Source organism: Bos javanicus, chromosome 11 (assembly GCF_032452875.1).
Source record: "Bos javanicus breed banteng chromosome 11, ARS-OSU_banteng_1.0, whole genome shotgun sequence".
NCBI lineage: Eukaryota > Metazoa > Chordata > Mammalia > Artiodactyla > Bovidae > Bos > Bos javanicus.
This window is the reverse complement of record NC_083878.1, coordinates 19,808,299-19,831,543: the sequence shown is the minus strand read 5'-3', so window position 1 is coordinate 19,831,543 and position 23,245 is coordinate 19,808,299. Positions and strand designations below refer to the sequence as shown.

The 23,245-nt window shown below is 38.2% G+C and overlaps 1 protein-coding gene across 4 annotated transcripts in view; it reads left to right on the top strand.

Moving 5' to 3' along the window:
* The window catches only part of PRKD3 (protein kinase D3), an 86,968-nt gene that overhangs the window by 59,500 nt on the left and 4,223 nt on the right, over nucleotides 1-23,245 (top strand). For all 4 annotated transcript variants that reach the window (XM_061432085.1, XM_061432084.1, XM_061432087.1 and 1 more), the window contains 8 exons: nucleotides 6,060-6,137; nucleotides 7,258-7,534; nucleotides 10,283-10,335; nucleotides 12,405-12,477; nucleotides 13,483-13,589; nucleotides 18,563-18,724; nucleotides 18,969-19,067; nucleotides 21,516-21,783. In XM_061432085.1, the coding sequence (XP_061288069.1) occupies nucleotides 6,060-6,137; nucleotides 7,258-7,534; nucleotides 10,283-10,335; nucleotides 12,405-12,477; nucleotides 13,483-13,589; nucleotides 18,563-18,724; nucleotides 18,969-19,067; nucleotides 21,516-21,783 (1,117 nt within the window). The remainder of the gene's footprint in view (nucleotides 1-6,059; nucleotides 6,138-7,257; nucleotides 7,535-10,282; nucleotides 10,336-12,404; nucleotides 12,478-13,482; nucleotides 13,590-18,562; nucleotides 18,725-18,968; nucleotides 19,068-21,515; nucleotides 21,784-23,245) is intronic.

Below are 23,245 nucleotides of genomic sequence, written 5' to 3'. Positions count from 1 at the left end.
TATTAGAGAAATGCAAATCAAAACCACCATGAGATATCACCTCACACCGCTCAGAATGACCATCATCAAAAAGTCTACAAACAAAAATGCTTTAGAGGGTGTGAAGAAAAGGGAACGCTCTTGCACTGTTAGTGGGAATATAAATTGATACAGCCACTATGGAAGACGGTATGGAGATTCCTTTATGGAAGACCGTATGGAGATTCCTTAAAAAACTAGGAATAAAACTACCATATGACCCAGCAATCCCACTCCTGAATAAACCCTGAAGTTGAAAAAGACACGTGTATCCCATTGTTCATTGCAGCACTATTTACAATAGCTAGAACATGGAAGCAACCTAGATGTCCATCAACAGATTAATGGATGAAGTTGCGGTACATATACACAATGGAATATTAGTCATAAAAAGGAATGCATTTGAGTCAGTTCTAATGAGGTGGATGAACCTAGAACCTATTACACAGAGTGAAGTAAGTCAGAAAGAGAAAGATGAATATCATATACTAATGCATATTTCTCCACTCTTCTCCAGTAGCATATTGGGCACCTACCAACTTGGGGAGTTTATCTTTCAGTGTCATACCTTTTTGCCTATTCATACTGTTCATGGGGTTCTCAGGCAGGAATACTGAAGTGGTTTGCCATTCCCTTCTCCAGTGGACCACGTTTTGTCAGAACTCTCTGCCATGACCCCTCTGTCGTTGGTGGCCCTACGAGGCATGGCTCATAGTTTCCTTGAGCTAGACAAGGCTGTGGTCCATGTGATGAGATTGGTTAGTTTTTCTGTGATTGTGGTTTTCATTCTGTCTGCCCTATGATGGATAAGAATAAGAGGCTTATGGAAGCTTCCTGGTGGGAGAGCCTGACTGAGGGGGAAACTGGATCTTGTTCTGATGGTCCAGGCCATTTTCAGATAAATCTTTAATCCAATTTTCTATTGATGGGCAGGGCTGTGTTCCCTCCCTGTTGCTTAACCTGAGGCCAAACTGTGGTGGAGGTAGTGAAGATGATAGTGACCTCCTTCAAAAGGTCCATGCACACACTGCTGCACTCAGTGCCCCCAACCCTGTAGCAGGCCACCGCCGACCCACACCTCTGCCAGAGACTCCTGGGTACTCATGGACATGTCTGGGTCAGTTTCTTGTGGGGTCACTGCTCCTTTCTCCTGGGACCTGGTGCACACAAGGTTTTGTTTGTACCCTCCAAGAATCTGTTTCCTCAGTTCCTGTGTAAGTTCTGGTGGTTCTATGGTGGGGTTAATGGTGACCTCCTCCAAGAGGGCTTATGCCATACCCAGGTCTGCTGCCCCCAGAGCCCCTCCAGCAGGCCACTGCTGACCCGTACCTCCACAGGTGACACTCAGACATAGTTCTGGATCAGTCTTTGTGGGTTGGGTGTGCATTTTGTGACCTTCCCAGGTCTGAGCAGCTCAGGTGACCAACTGCTTGGAGATTGCACTGTCCCAGGTGGGCCATGTGCCTTAATGACCTCCTCGTCCTGGCCACTCGGTTTCCCAGGTGTACTGCTAGAGCAAAAACACCCAGTTGTGGATGTGACAGGTGATGGTAGTAAAGTCCGATGCTGTAGAGAGCAATATTGCATAGGAACCTGGAATGTTAAGTCCATGACTCAAGGCAAATTGGAAGTGGTCAAACAGGAGATGGCAAGGGTGAACATCGACATTTTAGGAATCAGTGACCTAAAATGGACTGGAATGGGTGAATTTAATTCAGATGACCATTATATCTGCTACTGTGGGGATGAATCCCTTAGAAGAAATGGAGTACCCATCATAGTCAACAAGAGTCCAAAATGCAGTACTTGGATGCAATCTCAAAAATGACAGAATAATCTCTGTTCATTTCCAAGGCACCATGCATTATCACAGTAATCCAAGTCTATGCCCTGACCAATAATGCTGAAGAAGCTGAACAGTTCTGTGAAGGACCTACAAGACCTTCTAGAACTAATACCCAAAAAAGGTGTCATTTTCATTATAGGGGACTGGAATGCAAAAGTAGGAAGTCAAGAGATACTGGAGTAACAGGCATATGTGGCCTTGGAGTACAAAACAAAGCAGGGCGAAGGCTAACAGAGTTTGCAAAGAAAACACACTGGTCGTAGCAAATGCCCTCTTCCAACAACACAAGAGAAGACTGTACACATGGATATCACCAGATGTCCAACACTGAAATCAGATTGATTGATTATATTCTTTGCAGCCAAAGATGGAGAAGCTCTCTACAGTCAGCAAAAACAAGACCGGGAGCTGACTGTGGCTCAGATCATGAACTCCTTATTGCCAAATTCAGACTTAAATTGAAGAAAGTAGGAAAAACCACTAGATCATTCAGGTATGACCTAAATCAAATCCCTTATACAGTGGAAGTGACAATTAGATCCAAGGGATTAGATCTGATAGAGTGCCTGAAGAACTATGGATGGAGATTCGTGACTTTGTACAAGAGGCAGTGATCAAGACCATCCCCAAGAAAAATAAATGCAAAAAGGCCAAATGGTTGTTTGATGAAGCCTTACAAATAGCTGAGAAAAGAAGAGAAGTGAAAGGCAAAGGAGAAAGGGAAATATATACCCATTTGAATGCAGAGTTCCAAAGAACAGCAAGGAGAGATAAGAAAGCCTTCCTCAGTGATTAGTGCAAAGAAATAGAGGAAAACAATAGAATGGGAAAAGATTAGCGATCTCTTCAAGAAAATTAGAGATACCAAGGGAACATTTCATGCAAAGATGGGCACAATAAAGGACACAAATGGTATGGACCTGATAGAAGCAGAGGATAAGAAGAGGCAGCAAGAATACACAGAAGAACTATACAGAAAAAAAAGAACTATACAGAAAAGATCTTCATGACCCAGATAACCACGATGGTGTGATCACTCACCTAGAGCCAGACATCCTGGAATGTGAGGTCAAGTGGGCCTTAGGAAGCATCACTGTGAAGTGAAGAGGAACTCAAAAGCCTCTTGATGAAAGTGAAAGTGGAGAGTGAAAAAGTTGGCTTAAAGCTCAACATTCAGAAAACAAAGATCATGGCATCTGGTCCCATCACTTCATGGGAAATAGATGGGGAAACAGTGGAAACAGTGTCAGACTTTATTTTTCTGGGCTCCAAAATCACTGCAGATGGTGACTGCAGCCATGAAATTAGAAGACGCTTACTCCTAGGAAGGAAAGTTACGACCAACCTAGATAGCATATTCAAAAGCAGAGACATTACTTTGCCAACAAAGGTTCGTCTAGTCAAGGCTATGGTTTTTCCTGTGGTCATGTATGGATGTGAGAGTTGGACTGTGAAGAAGGCTGAGCGCCGAAGAATTGATGCTTTTGAACTGTGGTGTTGGAGAAGACTCTTAAGAGTCCCTTGGACTGCAAGGAGATCCAACCAGTCCATTCTGAAGGAGATCAGCCTTGGGATTTCTTTGGAGGGAATGATGCTGAAGCTGAAACTCCAGTACTTTGGCCACCTCATGCGAAGAGTTGACTCATTGGAAAAGACTCTGATGCTGGGAGGGATTGGGGGTAAGAGGAGAAGGGGACGACAGAGGATGAGATGGCTGGATGGCATCACCGACTCGATGGACATGAGTCTCAGTGAACTCTGGGAGTTGGTGATGGACAGGGAGGCCTGGCGTGCTGCAATTCATGGGGTTGCAAAGAGTCGGACACGACTAAGCGACTGATCTGAACTGATCTGAGTGGAGGTGATGGAATTCCAGTTGAGCTATTTCAAATCCTGAAAGATGATGCTGTGAAAATGTTGCACTCAATATGCCAGCAAATTTGGGAAACTCAGCAGTGGCCACAGGACTGGAAAAGGTCAGTTTTCATTCCAATCCCAAAGAAAGGCAATGCCAAAGAATGCTCAAACTACCATACAATTGCACTCATCTCACACGCTAACAAAGTAATGCTCAAAATTCTCCAAGCCAGGCTTTAACAGTACGTGAACCGTGAACTTCCAGACATTCAAAGTGGATTTAGAAAAGACAGAGGAACCAGAGATCAAATTGCCAACATCCGTTGGATCATCAAAAAAGCAAGAGTTCCAGGAAAACATCTACTTCTGCTTTGTTGACTATGCCAAATCCTTTGACTGTGTGGATCACAACAAACTGTGGAAAATTCTTCAAAAGATGGGGTTACTAGACCACCTGACCTGCCTCCTGAGAAATCTGTATGCAGGTCAAGAAGCAACAGTTAGAACTGGACATGGAACAACAGACTGGTAGCAAATCGGGAAAGGAATGCGTCTGGTTCCAAATCGGGAAAGGCTGTATTGTCACCCTGCTTATTTAACTTACATGCAGAGTACATCGTGCGAAATGCCAGACTGGATGAAGCACAAGCTGGAATCATGATGGCTGGGAGGAATATCTGTAATCTCAGATATGCAGATGAGACCACCCTCATGGCAGAAAGCGAAGAACTGAACATTCTCTTGATGAATGTGAAAGAGGAGTGAAAAAGTAGGCTTAAAACTCAACATTCAGAAAACGAAGATCAGAAAACGAAGATCATGGCGTCCAGTCCCATCACTTCATGGCAAATAGATGGGGAAACAATGGAAAGAGTGCGAGACTTTTATTTTGGGGGGCTCCAAAATCACTGCCGATGGTGACTATAGCTTTACAATAAAGACGCTTGCTCCTTGGAAGAAACGCTATGACCAAACTAGACAGCGTATTAAAAAGCAGAGACATTACTTTGCCAACAAAGGTCCATCTAGTTAAAGTGATGGTTTTTCCAGTAGTCATGTATGGATGAGAGAGTTGGACTATAAACAAAACTGAGCGCCTAAGAATTGATGCTTTTGAACTGTGGTGTTGGAGAAGACTCTTGAGAGGCCCTTGGACTGCAGGGTGATCCAACCAGTCCATCCTAAAGGAAATCAGTCCTGAATATTCATTGGAGGGACTGATGCTGAAGCTGAAACTCCAATACTTTGGCCACCTAATGTGAAGAACCAACTCAATGGAAAAGACCCTGATGCTGGGAAAGATTGAAGGCCGGAGGAGAAGGGGACGACAGGAGATGAGATGGTTGGATGGCATCGCTAACGTGATGGACATGAGTTGAGTAGGCTCTGGGAGTTGGTGATGGACAGGGAGGCCTGGCATGATGCAGTCTATGGGATCACAAAGTCAGACACGACTGAGCAACTGAACTGAACTAAACACATACACAGAATGTAGAAAAATGATACTGAAGAATTTATTTGCAGGGCAGCAGTGGAGGAACAGACATGGAAAGAGACTTACGGACATGGGGAGAGAGGAGGAGAGGGTGAGATGTATGGAGAGAGTAGCATGGAAATTTACATTACCATATGTAAAATAGCCAATGGGAATTTGCTGTATGTCTCAAGAAACTCAAATGGGCTCTTTATCAACCTGGATGGGTGGGATAGGAAGGTAGATGGGAGGGAGGTTCAGAAGGGAGGAGATATATATATATACACCTGTGGCTGATTCATGTTGAGGTTTGACAGAAAGCAACAAAATCCTGTAAAGCAATTACCTTTCAATTAAATAAATTTTAGAAAATGTTACGAAAATACTAGTTTTTATTTATCAGTGTAGCACAGGATGAAAAGGGTTAGTAATAAGCTGTATTAGTGAAGGTTTGAGTAAATAACACCCTCATGTCACTGATGAGACTATAAGTTGGATCCAGAAATAGAGGAATAAGTTAACACTGTCAAGAAAAATTACATGTGCATTTATCTTTTGATCCAGTAAGGCATACTTTAGAAATTTAGTCCATGGATAAATTAAGTATTTGTGTGTGCATGCATGAGATTCCTGAAAAGAAACCTCCAAAATGTAGTAACATTGTTTGCCTTGAGTAAAGGTGGGAGTGAGATAGGGGTGATGATGGAAGTATACTTTTCACTATCTTTTTAATTTTTCAAATTTTGAAGCTCATGAATTTTATACCAGTACAAACTTATAGATAAGAGATGAGAGGGAATGGAGAGTTCAGACACTTTGGAGGAATCATTACTTTTGAACCTTACAGTTTTGTGCTCTTTGTAGAGAAAAAGGCATTATTGGAGACTGGACAGCAAATGTCTTACACTGTTTCAAAACGAATCTGGATCAAAGTATTATAAGGTAAAAATTTCACATCTTTTAAAAATATGTACATTAAAATACTGTGTGTTTTCCAAATATATCCAAGTAATATTTATTAGTTGTTATATTGGATTACAGCTCTGCCTAATATAGTTTCTAGAAGTCACTGTTAAGATCCTTGTAAAAGTATCCTCTACCCCTCCATCTCATCCCTTGCAACAGCCTTGCTGCCGAAGTTTTTTTTGTTGTTGTGCGATTCTTTTTTTCTGGCCTATGAGGTTGCTGCTGTTTTCCTTCTGGGTACCAAGTGGTCCTCCGTATCAGTGGATGTCTAGCCATTTTATATAAGGGACTTGACCCTTGCATACGAAAAGACAACTAGACTGTGATTTAGATTAGACTATGAGAAGTCCTGTGATTATTGCTGATCAGAAGAAGCCATTGTGGTATTCAGCATTTCTTCCATTTTCCATTTTACCTTAGACCCCAATTCCCAGATGCTTCTTTTGGCTCTTTTTTATATAATTCTCTTTGCTCAACTTGCTCCACATTTTGCCATGTCACCAGTTGACACCAGATAAAATTGTTAGTATAGTGATTGTATCAGGAAGAAAGAAAATAGAGACTAATGAATTGCTTTGAATTGGTTGGGTTTTTCTAAAGAAGTTTTCTACTTTAGGAAGTAGACTAAACATAAATGATTGTTAAAGTTATGGACAGAACCAGAATAGAGCACTTACACTTATTCTAACATCCTCCTTTGCTGCTGTTATTTCTTTCTCGTTCTCCTTTGGGGCCATATCTTGCAGATAGCAGCCAGTAGAGTTGTTGTTGAGATGACTTCCTGACAGCTGGGATATGGCAGTTGGCTATAGCAGCAACCGCCCTTCTAAATCCTTTCTTTCTAATGATCTGCTACAGGCCTGAATTACTAGCTTGGTTATTATACTGCATGCTCTCTGCCTTTGTCCTTGATGGACATGCAGATCATTCAGAGCAGATACCCTCGTAAGACTTGACTGTGTGTCCATGTGCCACATTCACATACTTGTGTTTGTCTTTAGTGGTATTCATTAGAAATGCATATCTTTGATTGTTTAGTGTATTTGAAAAAAAGCCCACATATTCATGTTTCCTAACGCTTAGTTCTTTACTTCAGGAAATTCCACTTTCAGAAATTCTCCGCATATCTTCACCACAAGATTTCACAAGCATTTCACAAGGCAGCAACCCACACTGTTTTGAAATCATCACTGATACTATGGTATACTTTGTTGGTGAGAACAATGGGGACAGCTCTCACAATCCTGTTCTTGCTGCCACTGGAGTGGGACTTGATGTAGCACAGAGCTGGGAAAAAGCAATTCGCCAAGCTCTCATGCCTGTGACGCCTCAAGCCAGTGTCTGTACTTCTCCAGGCCAAGGGAAAGATCACAGTAAGCAATAAGCTTCTTGATGACTTTTTCCCCATTTGGTTCTTAAGTGTTTTGTGGGTGCAGTTGTGTTTCTGTATTTATTTTAAGCCTCATTTTTAGAATCAATACCGTTAGTCAATTGCTTTATAAAATTATGTTGGTCATAGTATGTGCTTGCAGTCCCCAGAGCGAGGCTCCAGAGTCAAGTCTGCCTGCATTTAAATCTTGGCTCTGCTGACCTGTTATGTGATCTTGGCAAGTACTTTCCTTTTCTGTAACGAACCTGCTGTATAGAGTTGTCAGCATTAAATGAAAGAGAACCAGAAGGGGTTAAGTAAGCTAATAGTATTAGGATGGTGCTTCATGGTGGGATTTTCAGTCTGTAAAGCGTTGCAGTTCACATAGTACTTATAAAATGTATGAAGTCAGAAATGCTGCATTCGTTTTAACTGAATTAAAACATTCAGAAACATTAAAAAAATATATTGAAACACATGTGCTTTGCACCAACAAAATTTATAAAATAAAACCTAAATTTGTTTTAAGTTTCAAGTGAATACTTAATCACAAAGCCATAGTAAAATATCACTTCCCTGCACCCACCCCCCCATTGACATTACGTCATTTATGGTGAAACAGCTTTCATTCATCAGGCAAATACATTTAAATTGAAAGAGATGTCAGCCTCTTTTCTTTTCTAGCTGCACTGCACAGCTTGTGGGATCTTAGTTCCCCGACCAGGGACTGAGCCCAGCAGTGAAAGCACCGAGTCCTAACCCCTGGATGGACAGGGAATTCCCTCAACCAGTTTCTGTATGCCTTTTATTTCAGTTAAGCTATGCTGCTTAGTATACCTCATCTTGGCATTATGCTAGGCCCTGAGCTAGAATACAAAAGAAATACAGAGATTTTTTTAAAGATAGGCAGGGAAATAGGTACATAAAGCAGTAGAGTGCAAAAAGGAGCAGTGCATTTCTCAAGGACTCAGATACAGATAGGAAGGTAAGTGGAGACTTCATGATAGAGAAGCCTGATTTGGACCTTGACCTTGGATCTCACATAAGTTAGGATAGGCAGAGCCAACCTAGGGGTGTGCGTGGAATTAAGGGGACCTGTGATCAAAGGCATGAGGGTAATGACCATGAAAATGTCTGGTGTTGAATATTGATTCTGAAAGGATGAATAAAATGGATAATCACAATGTTTCTTAAATTTGAGGGGATTTTAGAACTGTCTGATATTCAGTTGGACCTTTCACCCCAGAAAATAATGCAGATACAGAACACAAATTTTATATATAATTGGATTTAGGATCCTTCTCAAGCCCATCCATGGACTCTTCCTAGGATTATAAGCCCCTAAGGACAGACTGCAAAAGGGCTAAGGGAAAATGAAAGCCCAGTTCTGCCACTTTGCTAGCTTCATGGTCTTGGCTTCTTCAATTCTCTCATCTAAAAGGAGAATGATATAATAATTGCATATGATGCACTTAGCACCATTCCTGACCTAGTTGTGGCACTCTTACTGTGCAGCTGCTGCTGTTGCTGCTGTCCTTATAACAACCAGTCTGGAGCAGAGTTCTCCTGGGAAGCGATAGAGATGAAAACTGGATGGAGTTAAGACAGTGGAGGCCTTTGAAACATAATAAATATTAACTTAAACTAGAAAACTGGAACTACTGAAAAGCAGAGTTTTAGGCTCATTCATTTTATTGATGCTGTGCTTTTTTGGTCTCTTGCATTAATATTTGATTTTTGGGATTATTTAAAGTTGACTTAATATTTTTTAAATTGACAATATTTTAAAATGGAGTTTCCACAGTCATTTACTTATTTTTTGATGTATAGTTGCTTACATTTTCTTCTTAATGAAGTTTTATGTTTTTATATTTGGGATTATAAAAGAAATTTCTTACCTTTTTCTTTATCACTGAGATTCTAGATGTTTGAGAACTAGTCTCTTGCTTTACTTTTCTCATTTCTAATTTTCTTGTCAGTTACTTCCTTTGCTTACCAAAGTAATATAGACATTTAAACTTTATAGAAATATGTAATATAAAATGAGAATCTCTTCCCTATATGCATGTGACATGTCCCCCTATTCCCAGTTGTATATCTCCCCCCTCAGAAAACCATTATTAATAGTTTGGTGTATATTTCTTTTGGGGGTGGCTTGGGAAGAGGGAAGTCTATTCTATTTGTACGGTCTTGTTATATTTTTATTTTCATAAAAGCCATGTTTGTTGTAAAAGATGTATGATCTTTTTACAACTTGATTTTATGAACTATTTAATATCATATATTTCAGAATTATATGTTTATATAATTTTAATGTTTTATGACAATAATGCATACTTTCTATACATTTTTTAAACAGTCTAGAAGCATATAAAAAAATCTTTGTTCCTCAGCCCCATCTCTCTCCCTCACCAGAAGTGATCATATTTTGTTTGCTTTTCATATGCCACTACCCTGAAACATACCTTTTTAACTTAATAATATAAATAGCTTTCTGACTCAGTACTTACAGCCCTGCATCCTTAAATGTGTAGATAGAATTCTTTTGTATGGATGTGTATTCTATTTTACCAGTTTCCTGTTGATGGATTAGTATTGTTTAGGGATAAATTTTGTTTTAATGTAATGCTATTAACTGTATGTTAGCTAGTTTTTAAAATTTAATATACTGTAAGCATTCACATGTCAGTAAATATTAGTATTACTAAGTTATATACTAAGTTTTTTCCCCATATTATCATTCATTTTACAGAAGATTTGTCTACCAGTATCTCTGTATCTAATTGTCAGATCCAAGAGAATGTGGTAAGTAAATATTACAGCTGAAATATGAAGATTGGGTAATTAAGGAAAATAAAATGTGAAAGTCTTACTAGAAAATAAGTTTAAAAAAGAAAGAAAGAAAATAAGTTTATAACCCAGAGTACTGTGCAGTTTGCCTGAAGACACTAGACTGAACTGTGTGGGTGGTAACTTCCTGGAGGAGTTCTGCTTTATGAAGGAAACTGAGGCAGTTTCCTTTTAAATTATAAAAATAAAGTTAACTTTTTCATAAGTGACATTAGTATATTACAGAGTGATAGACTAGTTCAAAGAGAAGAGAGAGGCTACTTGCTGGGTCAGAGCAGGGAAAACTTCCTAAAGGAAGTAGAACTTGAAATATACTTAAAAAGAGTTTTGACACGAGTGCTGAGAGGATGGCAGTGAGAGAAAATTTCATGAAAGTACAGAGAAGCAGAAAATGCAGGATTTTAAGGCAGAGTGAGGACTCAGTTGAGCTGGTACACGTAGGGGTTTACATTAGGGGTCAGCATACTTTCTATAAGGGGATGGAAGTAAATATTTTAGGCTTTGCAGACTATATACAGTTATAAACTCAACTCTGCTGCCATTGTGAGAAAGCCATAGTCAGTACATACAGGAATGAGCTTGAGTGTTTTCCAGTATAAGTTTTTTTGTGAACACTTATATTTGAATTTCATATAATTTCATGTTTTACAAGATGACATTATTGTGATTTTTTTTTCAACCATTTAAAAATGTAAACTGTTCTTAGTTCAGAAGCCATACAGAAAGAGGCAGCAGGCTGGATTTGGCCCACAAGCCTAGTTTGCCAGCTCCTGGATTAGTTAGAAAAAAGGCTAGAAAAAGAAGCCCAAAAGCTGTATATAAATTTATTTGATTCACATCTCTCTTACTCTTCAACTTGGGGCATCCAGCTGTTACTGTTCAGTAACACATAAACGTTGGGTTTTCTAAGATTGTATAGAAACTGGATATCCAGTAGTGTTGTGGGGGATGGAGGGTTTCAGGGAGGTTTGATCTGTGTGTCTCTTGTCCAGGCAGCATGTGTGCATGTGCAGTCGCTTCAGTAGTGTCCAACCCTGTGGACAGCAGCCTAGCAGGCTTCTCTGTCCCTGGGATTCTCCAGGCAAGAATATTGGAGTGGGTTGGTAGGTAGCAAAGGAACCAGAGTATTGGGGAGAGAAAGAAGTTTTCTCATTTCATTTTTACAGATGAAAAGACCAAGTCCCAGGGAATTCAGCTTATTTAAGATTACCTAATTTAAGTGGAAATGAGGGGTTTGTGGAAGTACTGATTTTTATATGCCAGGCACTAGACTTGACACTTTATATATCTTCATTTAATTCACTTAAAAATCCAGTAAGATAGATGTTATTATATCTGCTTTACTGATGAGGGAATGAGGCCTGGTTTATTCAATCCAGTGACTACCATGAGAAAGCACTGTCTGGGAATGTAACACTGAACAAAATAAGTGTAGTCCCTGGCGTCTTGGAGACTGTAGCACATACCCAAATGAGACCTTGACTGAGGATCTGTGGAAAGGGTTGGAGAATGCTTTCTAAGAATATTCTGACAGCAGCAGCCACTAATGGGAAAAAAAGAGGAAAGGGAAGGAAGAAGATTGAGGAGTGGATATGAGTTACACATATTTCATCAGTCTTTCAAAATAAGTCTCAAAAATACAAATCTCAAAAATACAAAACTTTGAGTTTTTCTTTGAAGTCAAAAATAGCAAATCTCTTTAATAGTAAAGTTGGTAAAACTTTCTTCTTAATTTTTATGTTAATTTACTTTTTATAGATCACTACTTAATAAATATATTTTTTAATTCAAATCATTTTTCCCCCAGTGGTGGTCTTACAGAATACATTATAGTTGTACATTAAGAGTCATAGTAAAGTTGGTCTTTTTTAGGACAGAGACTGTCAGTATTTCATAAAGTATTTTGTGAAAAAGAAATCCCTCAACCATTAAAAACTGAAATGTATGTAAGTATTTGAATGAAAAGAATCAGAGATATGGACATGGTTTCATGGAACTAATAACACTTATTCTTTCCCAAATAGGACATCAGTACCGTTTACCAGATCTTTGCAGATGAGGTACTTGGTTCAGGCCAGTTTGGTATCGTCTATGGAGGTAAGTAAGCAGTTGCAGCCTTTTGCATATTGTAGATAATGTATAAAATTAGGAAATCTAAAAATCATCTGCCAGTTGTTAGCATGTTTTCACAATTTTGCAAGTGGTTTCTTCCTCAGAGATTAATCTGCATAGTTTTAGATAAGTCCTTTTCACTATAACTTAGTATTAATTTCTTAATTTAAATTGAAAACTTTAAAAAGAAACAGAGAATCAGAAAATTCACAGTAGTTTTCGTCGTTTCTTGTAGCTTACACAGAAAGATGTTTGTGTGGCTTGAAGTTTGTGTTGGACTCTGAGAGTTCATTTACTGAAGTATGTGCCCCACTGGTTTTCCCACACAGTTGCCCGTTTGTCTGCGGTTGGCACACATGATTTATCAGGTCTAACACCTGAAATCTTACCTCACTCTGACTTACATTGCCGAAGCCTTTTAACCTCACTGTGCCTCAGTATCTTCATCAGTTTAATGGGGCTTATACAGCCTGGCCTGTATTCATTAATGTATGTAAAGCTACTTTACAAGCTATGATGCAAGGTAGAAAAGTAATGTTAAACCATTTGCATTCCTTACCACAACTAGTTGGTCTTTCTGCTTGAAGATTTACCCTAATATATAGTTAAATCACTCTGCAAAGAACCTAGAATAAAATGAATTCCATGGTACAGTGTTTCTATCTTGACAGAATTTCTGAAGACTAAGTCACATAGTTAACTTTCATTTATTTAATAAGGTGGATTATTTTTCAGCAGACAGGTTCATTCAAATTCCCTGCTATTTCAAATAACAAAACAGCCTTTATTAGAGGCAGTTACTATAAGGGAAAATTATAGTAATTATAGATGAGTGATGGAGAAAGAACAAAATGAGCCTGCCCCCTAAAAGAAATACAAAAGTAAATACATATCAATTTCAGTTTGTGGACGACTTCCTAATGAAACTTCTGTATTGTATGTGACATCAATTTGCATCTTCTTTCTTACCTGAACTTTTTTGAAAAATAGGAAAACACAGAAAGACTGGAAGGGATGTGGCTATTAAAGTAATTGATAAGATGAGATTCCCCACAAAACAGGAAAGTCAGCTCCGTAATGAAGTGGCTATTTTACAGGTAAAAAGTTGCTTTGTATTGGTTTCCATTTTGAACCAGCAAGATTTGGTTTTTGTTTTCTTTCTTCGCATCTTACAACATTTTGGCTCAGTGAGAGGCCAGTGAGCTTCTGAATTAACTCCCTTTTTTTAAAAAAGGGCAAAATTACGTTACAGTAATCTAGGAGTTAAAAGGACTGACATTATGGTAGTAGGTTGTTTGGAACACGTTTTCATAAGTAAAGTCTTAAATTTAAAAAGCTCAAATTTCATTCTTAACTCATCACTCCATGAACTATAAAAAACACTTTGATACTTCTACCACCGGATTTCATTATAACAGTTTAATCCATCAAGCTATACTTTTAAAGATATATTGGCAGTGAGTTAAATTCCATAAAATAAATTACTATGAGTTTTTATTCTCATGTAACATGTTTATCTATTTTGGAAGTCATCTAGAAGATTAAAAGTTAGCTTTATTTTTCTGAATACATTTAATTTATAATATGCAAATGTTTATTGATTCATTGTGTAGCTTTTGCATGGTATTTAAGAAAATGTAATAGTTAATGCTGTCAGAGCCCTATTTGCTTGTGGGTGAAGTTCAAGAAGACCCAGCCTATTGAACTCGGTGCTTCTTTGGAGAAGAAGGTAAGAAAGTTGTAAACATGTAATTAAGTTTACATTTATTACATTACTGGTCACTGTTACTAACACCTGCCTCACTTTTTCCCAGATGATCAAAAGATGGTGGTCTACAAGCTACCTGTGTGGTCACTTCAAGGCTGCCTCCTCCTATGAAGCTACCTTTAAAATAGTCTGAATAGTAGCATTCAGACTCTGCATTAGGGTTTGAAAATATTGTTAGAGATCTTTTTTCATATCTAATTTTGGACTCTTTCTCAATATCCAGTTTTTATGCAAAAAATAAATATTAAGGATTTATTCATAAGACTTGATTTCTCCTTGTCACTTTTTAAAGTTTTATTGTGGTTGATTTACAATGTTGTGTTAATTTCTGCTATACAACAAAGTAACTCACACATACACACACACACACACATACATATATATTCTCCTCCGTTATGGTTTATCATAGGATAATGAGTATAGTTCCTGTGCTGTACAGTAGGACCTTGATGCTTATCCATCCTGTGTGTACTGGTTTGCATCTGCTGATCCCAAACTCCTAATCCATCCTTCCCCCACCCCTTCCCCCCAGTCTGTTCTTTATTTCTGTGAGTCTGTGTCTGTTTCATAGAAATGTTCATTTGTGTCAGACTTTAGATTCCAGATATAAGTTCTCCTTGTAACTTTGATCACAAATACAGTTCTGAACTAAATACTGAAGCTTATATCTCCCATGTTACCAACTGCAGATGTTAATAAAACTAAGTTTAGGAATTTGCAGGTAATATACAATGTAAACACTTTATTATTATATCACTCTGGTTCTTTTCATTGATATTGCCTGACTGGGAACAGAATTAAATAATTGTAGTATGGGGGATTTTGTTCCTTTCATTTCATAACAATGTGGTAATGTAAAATCTTTTGTTATTGCCTGAAGAGGGTAGTAGAGTAGTGGGAGAAAAGATGAAGTGCTCTCCTGGCTCCCTATGTAAATAGGAAATTCAGTATTTTCCCCTTCTCTTCTTGGAAATCACCCAGAAGCTACACGAAAAATGATAAACAGAAAAGCATACTCTAATATAGATAGAAAGTTCAGATATACAAAATAGGTAGAAGTTTTTCCAAAAACAGTGGAGATGGACCGGGCAAATGTCAAAGAGGCATCACAACAAGAACTGGTTTTGCTGGCTCTTTCTGAGGTCTACAGTCATGACAGCCTCTCTGGGTTTCTCTCAGATAGAAGAAAGTGAAGGGGCATCATGACCTAGTAAGATTTAATTCAAGAAAAAACATGAAGTGAATTAAGAAGGGCGCACTCAGTGGAAGAGTGCAAATCACGTTAAACCAAATGACGTCAATAACTTTAAAGGAAAACTAGTGACCATACTAGAGAAGGCAGTGGCACCCCACTCCAGCACTCTTGCCTGGAAAATCCCATGGACAGAGGAGCCTGGTGGGCTGCCAGTCCATGGGGTCGCTAAGAGTTGGACACAACTGAGCGACTTCACTTTCACGCACTGGAGAAGGAAATGGCAACCCACTCCAGTGTTCTTTCCTGGAGAATCCCAGGGATGGGGGAGCCTGGTGGGCTGCCATCTATAGGGTCGCACAGAGTCGGACACGGGTGAAGCGACTTAGCAGCAGCAGCAGCAGTAGTGACCATACAGGGAAGAACAGACAAATACACAGATGTCCATGACAGATGAAGTAGACAAAGCTAAGTAAGAACAGAAGAGGCCTAAACATTATAAGGTAGATATAACCAGTTTATATTGAACTCTGTACCCACAAATAAATAAATACTTTATTAGCTAAAAAACAGTTTTTTATCTTAATGTACTAAAACTGCAAATAAATTATAAAATTGGGGAAAAGAAATCTCCCACCATCTGAAAAAAAACTTTTAAAGTCTTAATTCTTGAATCAGAGAGTAAAATCATGACCCACATATTTAGAAAATAATTATGAAAATACTGTTTATCAGAGCTTTTAAACTACTACTCATAGAAATGTCAAATACTTAATGAGGAAGGAATGAAAATAATGAATTGAGTCCAACTCAAGTTAAAGGAGGAACAGTCAACCTGAGGAAAACAGAATTAACAAAGATAAAACTGGAAGTTAATAAATTTAGTACAGTAAATCCAAAAGCTGGTTAGCTATGTGGGTGGGATAACAACAAAATAAGTGAATCAAAATATAAGAAAACAAAAACATTTTGGGAGGATGATCACAAATACTGAAAAAAATTAAGGGAATCTTAAGATACTATCTTGGTGGCTCAGCTGGTAAAGAACCGCGTGCAATGCAGGAGACCTGGGTTCGATCCCTGGGTTGGGAAGATCCCCTGGAGAAGGGAATGGCTACCCACTCCAGTATTCTGGCATGGAGAATTCGGTGGACTGTATAGTCCATGGGGTCACAAAGAGTTGGACACGACTGAGCGACTCTCACTCACTAAGATACTATATTGTGCAACTCTACTAGGTAAACTTGAAAGCCTGGAGAAGATGATTAATTCTCTATGAAACTATAATTTACCAAAACAGACTCCAGAGGAAATGGGACATTAAATAAATAGAAGACGTTGTTAATAAGAATTATGTTACAGCATACTTCTGTTTTGGTGTGTTCATGCATATGTTCTCAAGGATGGCAGGGGTTGGGGGTGAGAAACTTGAGAGGTAATTTGGTGTATAGGGGACAGCTGGCCACACTTATAGCTCTAAATTGATCAGAGTTAGGACGTTTTGACTCTTCTGCTTACTGCCATTATCACGCCCCACAACTGGGGTATTGCACTTTATCTACTATAAGATTGTATCACTTTTTATTTTGCCACCTGGAACACCATCATTAAATTATTTTAAGCTGATTATAAATAATATTTACTTTGTGCTTGCTGTGCATTTTCTAAACAGTTTTAAAACACCAACCATGATTCAGAAGTTAAGCTAAAAATGACTAAGACACGGTCTCTGCTGTCAGTACTGTACTAGAGAGTAAGATATGTATACATGTAATTCAGTACTGTGGGATAAGTACCGCTGCATGGAGAATGCAGGGGCAACTGCTGCAGTAGTCCAGGAGAGAGGTAGTGTGAGCGAAAATTAAGGCATTACGGTGGGAACTGAGAATGATGGTGGATTCAAAACACATTTTAGACATGGAGCCCAACTTCACACAGGCTGGAAAAAAGTTTGCCCTCTTGGTGTAATTAGATATCCATAGTGTGAGAAAAAAAGCATAAGAAAAAACTATTTCTGTTAATGAGGATTAAAACATTTAATCACTTGGGCCAGTATTTAAGAACATATTTAAGTTTGAATAAGAAAAATGAAACCAGGTTATTGAAGATACTAAAATTCATCCAGAAATTTAGATTTATGTCCATAAAGAACCATTAAATGTTTTTGAGTATGGCTGGTTTCTCAAATTCACTTTTGAGGAAGTTTTGTTTTTAATACCAGTAAGATAGTTTGCTTTTAAAAAAAAAAAAAACAGTATCACATTCAGCTTTGTATTTTTCCAACCTGTGAGCCTGAAAGTGAAAGTCACTAAGTCGTGTCCAACTCTTTGTGACCCCACGGACTACACAGTCCATGGAATTCTCCAGGCCAGAATACTGGAGTGGGTAGCCTTTCCCTTCTCCAGCGGATCTTCCCAACCCAGATCTCCTGTATTGCAGATGAATTCTTTATGAGCTGAGCCACAAGGGAAGCCTAAGAATACTGGAGTGGGTAGCCTATCTCTTCTCCAGCAGATCTTCCTAACCCAGGAATCAAACTGGGCTCTCCTACATTGCAGGTGGATTCTTTACCAACTGAGCTATCAGGGAAGCCCCAACCTGTGCGCCTAATAGTGCTTAAGAAAAATGGGGTGATGGTGGTAGAGATGCTGAACCTGAAAGAGGGAAGACCAAATCAAGATATAATATGAGATCAGGACTTAAATGACTACCTTCAAGACAAAGCCACCTGTTGAGCCAAGACCTTTACAAACAGCCCTGAAGAACCAAAGCTGTGTAATTGGCTAAAACTTTGGTAGTTGGTGCCTATTTGTGGATAGCATAAAGTTAGAGTACCATCAGAAGATTATAAAGATGACAAAAAAGGAAAAGGAGTAATGGACAAGGGCAGTTATATAATCAAACTGGGGAGACGTTCTTTCCCTTCTCGTGCATCTTCTCTTCAGTACAGAACTTTGAAAATCAAACTCCATGATCCTTTTTGTTTGCTTTTATTTTTCTGAGCTATCTTTTGTGCCATTATTCCATACAGTTAACTGCAGTACATTGTTAGATACTTGCATAGTAAAACTTTACTCAAGTTGGTCACATAATATTCTGCAACTCTTCAGAATTTGCACCATCCTGGGATTGTAAACCTGGAATGTATGTTCGAAACCCCGGAAAGAGTTTTTGTAGTGATGGAAAAGCTACATGGAGATATGCTGGAAATGATTTTATCTAGTGAGAAAAGTCGACTTCCAGAACGAATAACTAAATTCATGGTCACACAGGTATTTTAAACTTTTTTTTTTTTTTTGAAACTAGAGAAAAATTAAGGACTATGGGAAAGTAGTGTTTTTCACGTATCAGGATATTGTGGGTGTTGTTACTTTGAAGAAGACAATAACACTTGGAGTTAAATCTTGATGAACTGTAATGGACTTTCCAAATTATTATACTGTTCAGGGGGGTCCAGTTAGGATTTAGCTGTGACTTTTCCAGGAACAGAAAAAATTCTCTCTTCTTCAATAACAGATACTTGTTGCTTTGAGGAATCTACATTTTAAGAATATTGTGCACTGTGATTTAAAGCCAGAAAATGTGCTACTCGCATCAGCAGAGCCATTTCCTCAGGTGAGATATTCTCCAGAACCTTTTTAAAGTATGGTTTTAAATATCTGTGTGACAACATTGTGAAGCACACATGTAATGAAAGGCAGTGCTGTAGATTCAGTTCATAACTATCTACAGAAATAAAGTTTTTAGCTTGTAACTACCAGGGAGGATTTATACCTGAATAATTTGAATTGAGATTTTACTAATTATTGATATATTGTTTGTGTTCATGAAGACTTTTTACACCTAATAACTTTTTAGACCAGTTCTTAAGGAGTAATTTTTTTGTGATTTGTGCACAGTTCACCACTCCCCTGTAGTTTGGGAATATAGTAGGAAGAGGTAGCCTTGGTTGGTGCTTGGTCCTCAGGACAAATTCCCTATGAAATAAACTGAGGGATAACCCTGAAATGGGAAGACAAGATTTTGGCTGAGGCAGGCAGCCAACTCTTCCTCTTTAGAGTACTGTATTTCAAACATTCTCGACAAAACCCATGGAAGAATTACATTTCCCATCACCACCGGGGCTCACATACGTATGTTGATAATGTGTCTCCTGCATGTGATATACTCATTTTGTTTTTCACTTGGTTAAATTTTATTTCATTAAAACGTGTTCATCTTGATTCAGATTTATCTCATAACCTAAAAATGGTTCTTAACCCAAAGTCTGAATCATTTATCCTAAGGACTGTACGTTAGTGTTGCCTATGAATGTTTCTCATGACTGTCATCAACTCAAATAATTTATTTCCAAGTTATTGTTTATGTGCATTTATTTAAAAAACAATTAGACAAGAGGGCAACAGATGACTATTCTGTTGGTAAATACAACTTAGATTGTCCTTCAAAGAAAAAGATATATTTTAAAAAATTATTCAACTCTTTTTACATTTAAGGAAGTAATCATATTCCTCTTAGAATGCATATGAGAATAAAAGTAATCCCCTGTCTTTATGAGATCAAAAAGGTGCCATGAGCATTGATGCTATATTTTATTTTTTTTTAGTTTGGTAGAATTCAATAGTGAATCCCTGTATGCCTGGTGCTGTTTTGAATATTAATTATTCAATTATTAATTCAATATATTAATTATTGAATATTAGTTAATGATGCTATATTTTAAATAAAGTGCTTCAATATATTATTTCATTTTATCTTCAAAGGAGTATGGGCAAAGGATGCACACCCCTCCAGCTAAGGTTAAAACTCGAACCTTCTAACCTCCATTAGGATCAAAGGGAAAATAATGTCATTTATTTGATACTTTTTTTTTTTTTTCATCAAATGCTAGGCATGGCCACTCTTTTTTCAGTTGCCAAACTGCCAAGTCATCTTTATCAAAATGTTAGCTGAAATATGGCATTTAATGAGGGGGAAAAGAGTTCACATTTCTTCATGGTTGATAATCCTGTTCTTCAAATAGGATTTGAATCTCAGAGGAAGTAGCCAAATTCAGTAATGACACAAAACAAACATCATAAAAACACGTATGAAGGTCCATCTTTGCTTTCCAGTCATTATGTTTATCACTGGTTTTTAGAGGCCAAATCCCTCATCTCTCAACTCATCTTAACGTTTTTAGTGAAGACATTTTGTGAATCTGGGCATTTCCCTCAGGGAAGTACTTGGCATTTGCTGCTCAGCATGGATGTATCCTTAATCACCAGAATTTGAACCTCTGCTAGAGGATAGGCAGCAAGCTCATTACATTTCCAGAGCTTTCTTTCCAAAAGAGCATGGTAGTGACTATGGCTACCCTCAGACATAACTCTTTTCAAATCTAAACATCTAACTGGCAATATTTTGTTCCATAGTCATAGAAAAGCTACTCTTAATTCTTTCAAGCAATCTCTAGTATTACTCTTTTGCTGGCCACATTAATAGTTACCTTTTAACACACCTGGACTGGTGTGTATATATACTTGCCAATATATAGTGACCTTGGGAAAAGAGATTCTAGGATTAAGTAAAATAAAGGGTAAGTTTTTAAATATCATAACTTATTTTTCATTCAGCAAACACTTGAGTATCTTTATACAGGCACTGTGAGGCCACTATGGATTTAAAAATGAAACAGTTCCTGCTTATAGATGATAGAAAGGGGTCTCCAAGCCAAATGATAAAAGATCAGCACCTTCCATTTCATCAAAAATGATGAGCACTCATAACACCATTCTGGTATTTGGCATTCTGGAAGCTACACTTCAAAAGTGATTGTTTGAAACAAGCTCTTAGCAAAGTTCTTCATACTGTTAGTAATGGAACATAGAGTTATAAATGTATCTTCCTTTTGGGAAAAGGATATTTTACAATTTCCGTATGTATAATCTTTTGGCATTCATAATACAGTTGGCAAATGTGTTTAAATGATTCCATATCATATTTAGGGACAGGTAATTATAAATAGATATATATTTTATCTGTATATCAATAATATAAAATTAACATCATCCTTATTTCCAGGTGAAGCTGTGTGACTTTGGGTTTGCACGCATCATTGGTGAAAAGTCATTCAGGAGATCTGTGGTGGGAACTCCAGCATACTTGGCCCCTGAAGTTCTCAGGAGCAAAGGTTACAACCGTTCTCTAGATATGTGGTCAGTGGGAGTTATCGTCTATGTGAGCCTCAGTGGCACATTCCCTTTTAATGAAGATGAAGATATAAATGACCAAATCCAGAATGCTGCATTTATGTACCCACCAAATCCATGGAGAGAAATTTCTGGTGAAGGTAAAAAAAAAAAAAATTAAATTTTTGGTCTGTGCCTCTTAGTTTAAAAACCTTCATGATTCCACATCACCCTGTTTTGACATCTCTTTTTAATATTTCCCATTCATCTTCCAAATTCAGCTATTTACCATTGTTTGAAGAATACTTCCTTTTATATATGGTTTCTTTATCTTCCTAAGTTTCCAGGCAGGGCACTAATCCAGGTCCCAACTGCCTCATTTTGAAACTACTGAAACAGCTTTGTAATTGTGCTCCCCAGTCACTGGTGCCAAGTCCGTCTCCTGGAAATGCTGCTTTCGTCTTACTGTGCTCCCAGACACCTCAGCCTCCCTGGAACCAGGCTGCAGCTGTAGGTCTCTGTGACGCGGCCCAGGTTCTCACCTTCTGGTCTCCTCTGCTACCGCTGCCCTACAGAAGCTGCTTTCAGTCATTTGCTGCATTTTGCTTTAGACCTTTCCCCTGCCTGCTCTCCTCCTTGCTGTCGAAACCCTTCCAGCCCTTCAGAGATCCCTGATCTTGTGGCTCATCTGTGAAGTCTTCCCTGAACCCCTCCAAACTGTATGATCTACTTAGGCTACTGGTTGGGCGTATTTTTCCTGAAATAATCTATCTTTTCACAGTCACTTTTCTTACCTTCAGAACTAAATCAGGTTCTTTATACACCACTTAAAACATTTTTAAAAATTCTGCCCAGTATGAGACCTAATCATAGGGATTAATAAAACTGGGTAAAGTTTGAGGGACAACATAGTAAATAGTAGGCTTACTTGTTAATGAAGAGATCTGATGGAAGAAGTATATATGAGGGTTTGGGGATGTTGCCAAAGTCACCTTAGAGCCCCTTGGACAGTGTGGTCTATAGACCTCTTACATCAGAATCACTTGGTGAGGTTATTAAAAAGACCTTCTGGCTCCGTCCCTAAGACTCAGACTCACCAGCTGTACTGCTACTCAGGAATGCATTTTAGTAAACACACTGAATGATCCTGATGCACATAGCAGACTGCCATTTAAGGAACAATGGATATTTAGAATATAGAGAAACTAGTACTTAAACTAATTTGGGGGGAAAAAACAGGGTGGAAAAAAATCTGGAAAATCTTGACTGGTATGACAGTATATAGAACTAGAAATAGTATAGGATAGTCCTTAGTGTGGCTCATCCCTGGATGCAGACCTTAGTAACAATGGCCTTGTTACATAAGGATTTTGTCAGTGTGTAGTTACATGGTTGCTTTGGTTTTATAGTTAGCCCACATCTCCAAATAATTGGATAAAATATGCATGCTAAGATCTCACCACATACACCAAAATACCATGAACTTATTTGTTAAAACCTGTTAAGTACGAACTTTTGGTAAGAAGTTATTACCTCACTATAACTACATCTGCAGAAGCAAGGCAATGAATGGCTTTGGCTCTTTTCCATTCCAAGCCCAAAACTAGCATAGCATCATTGTGG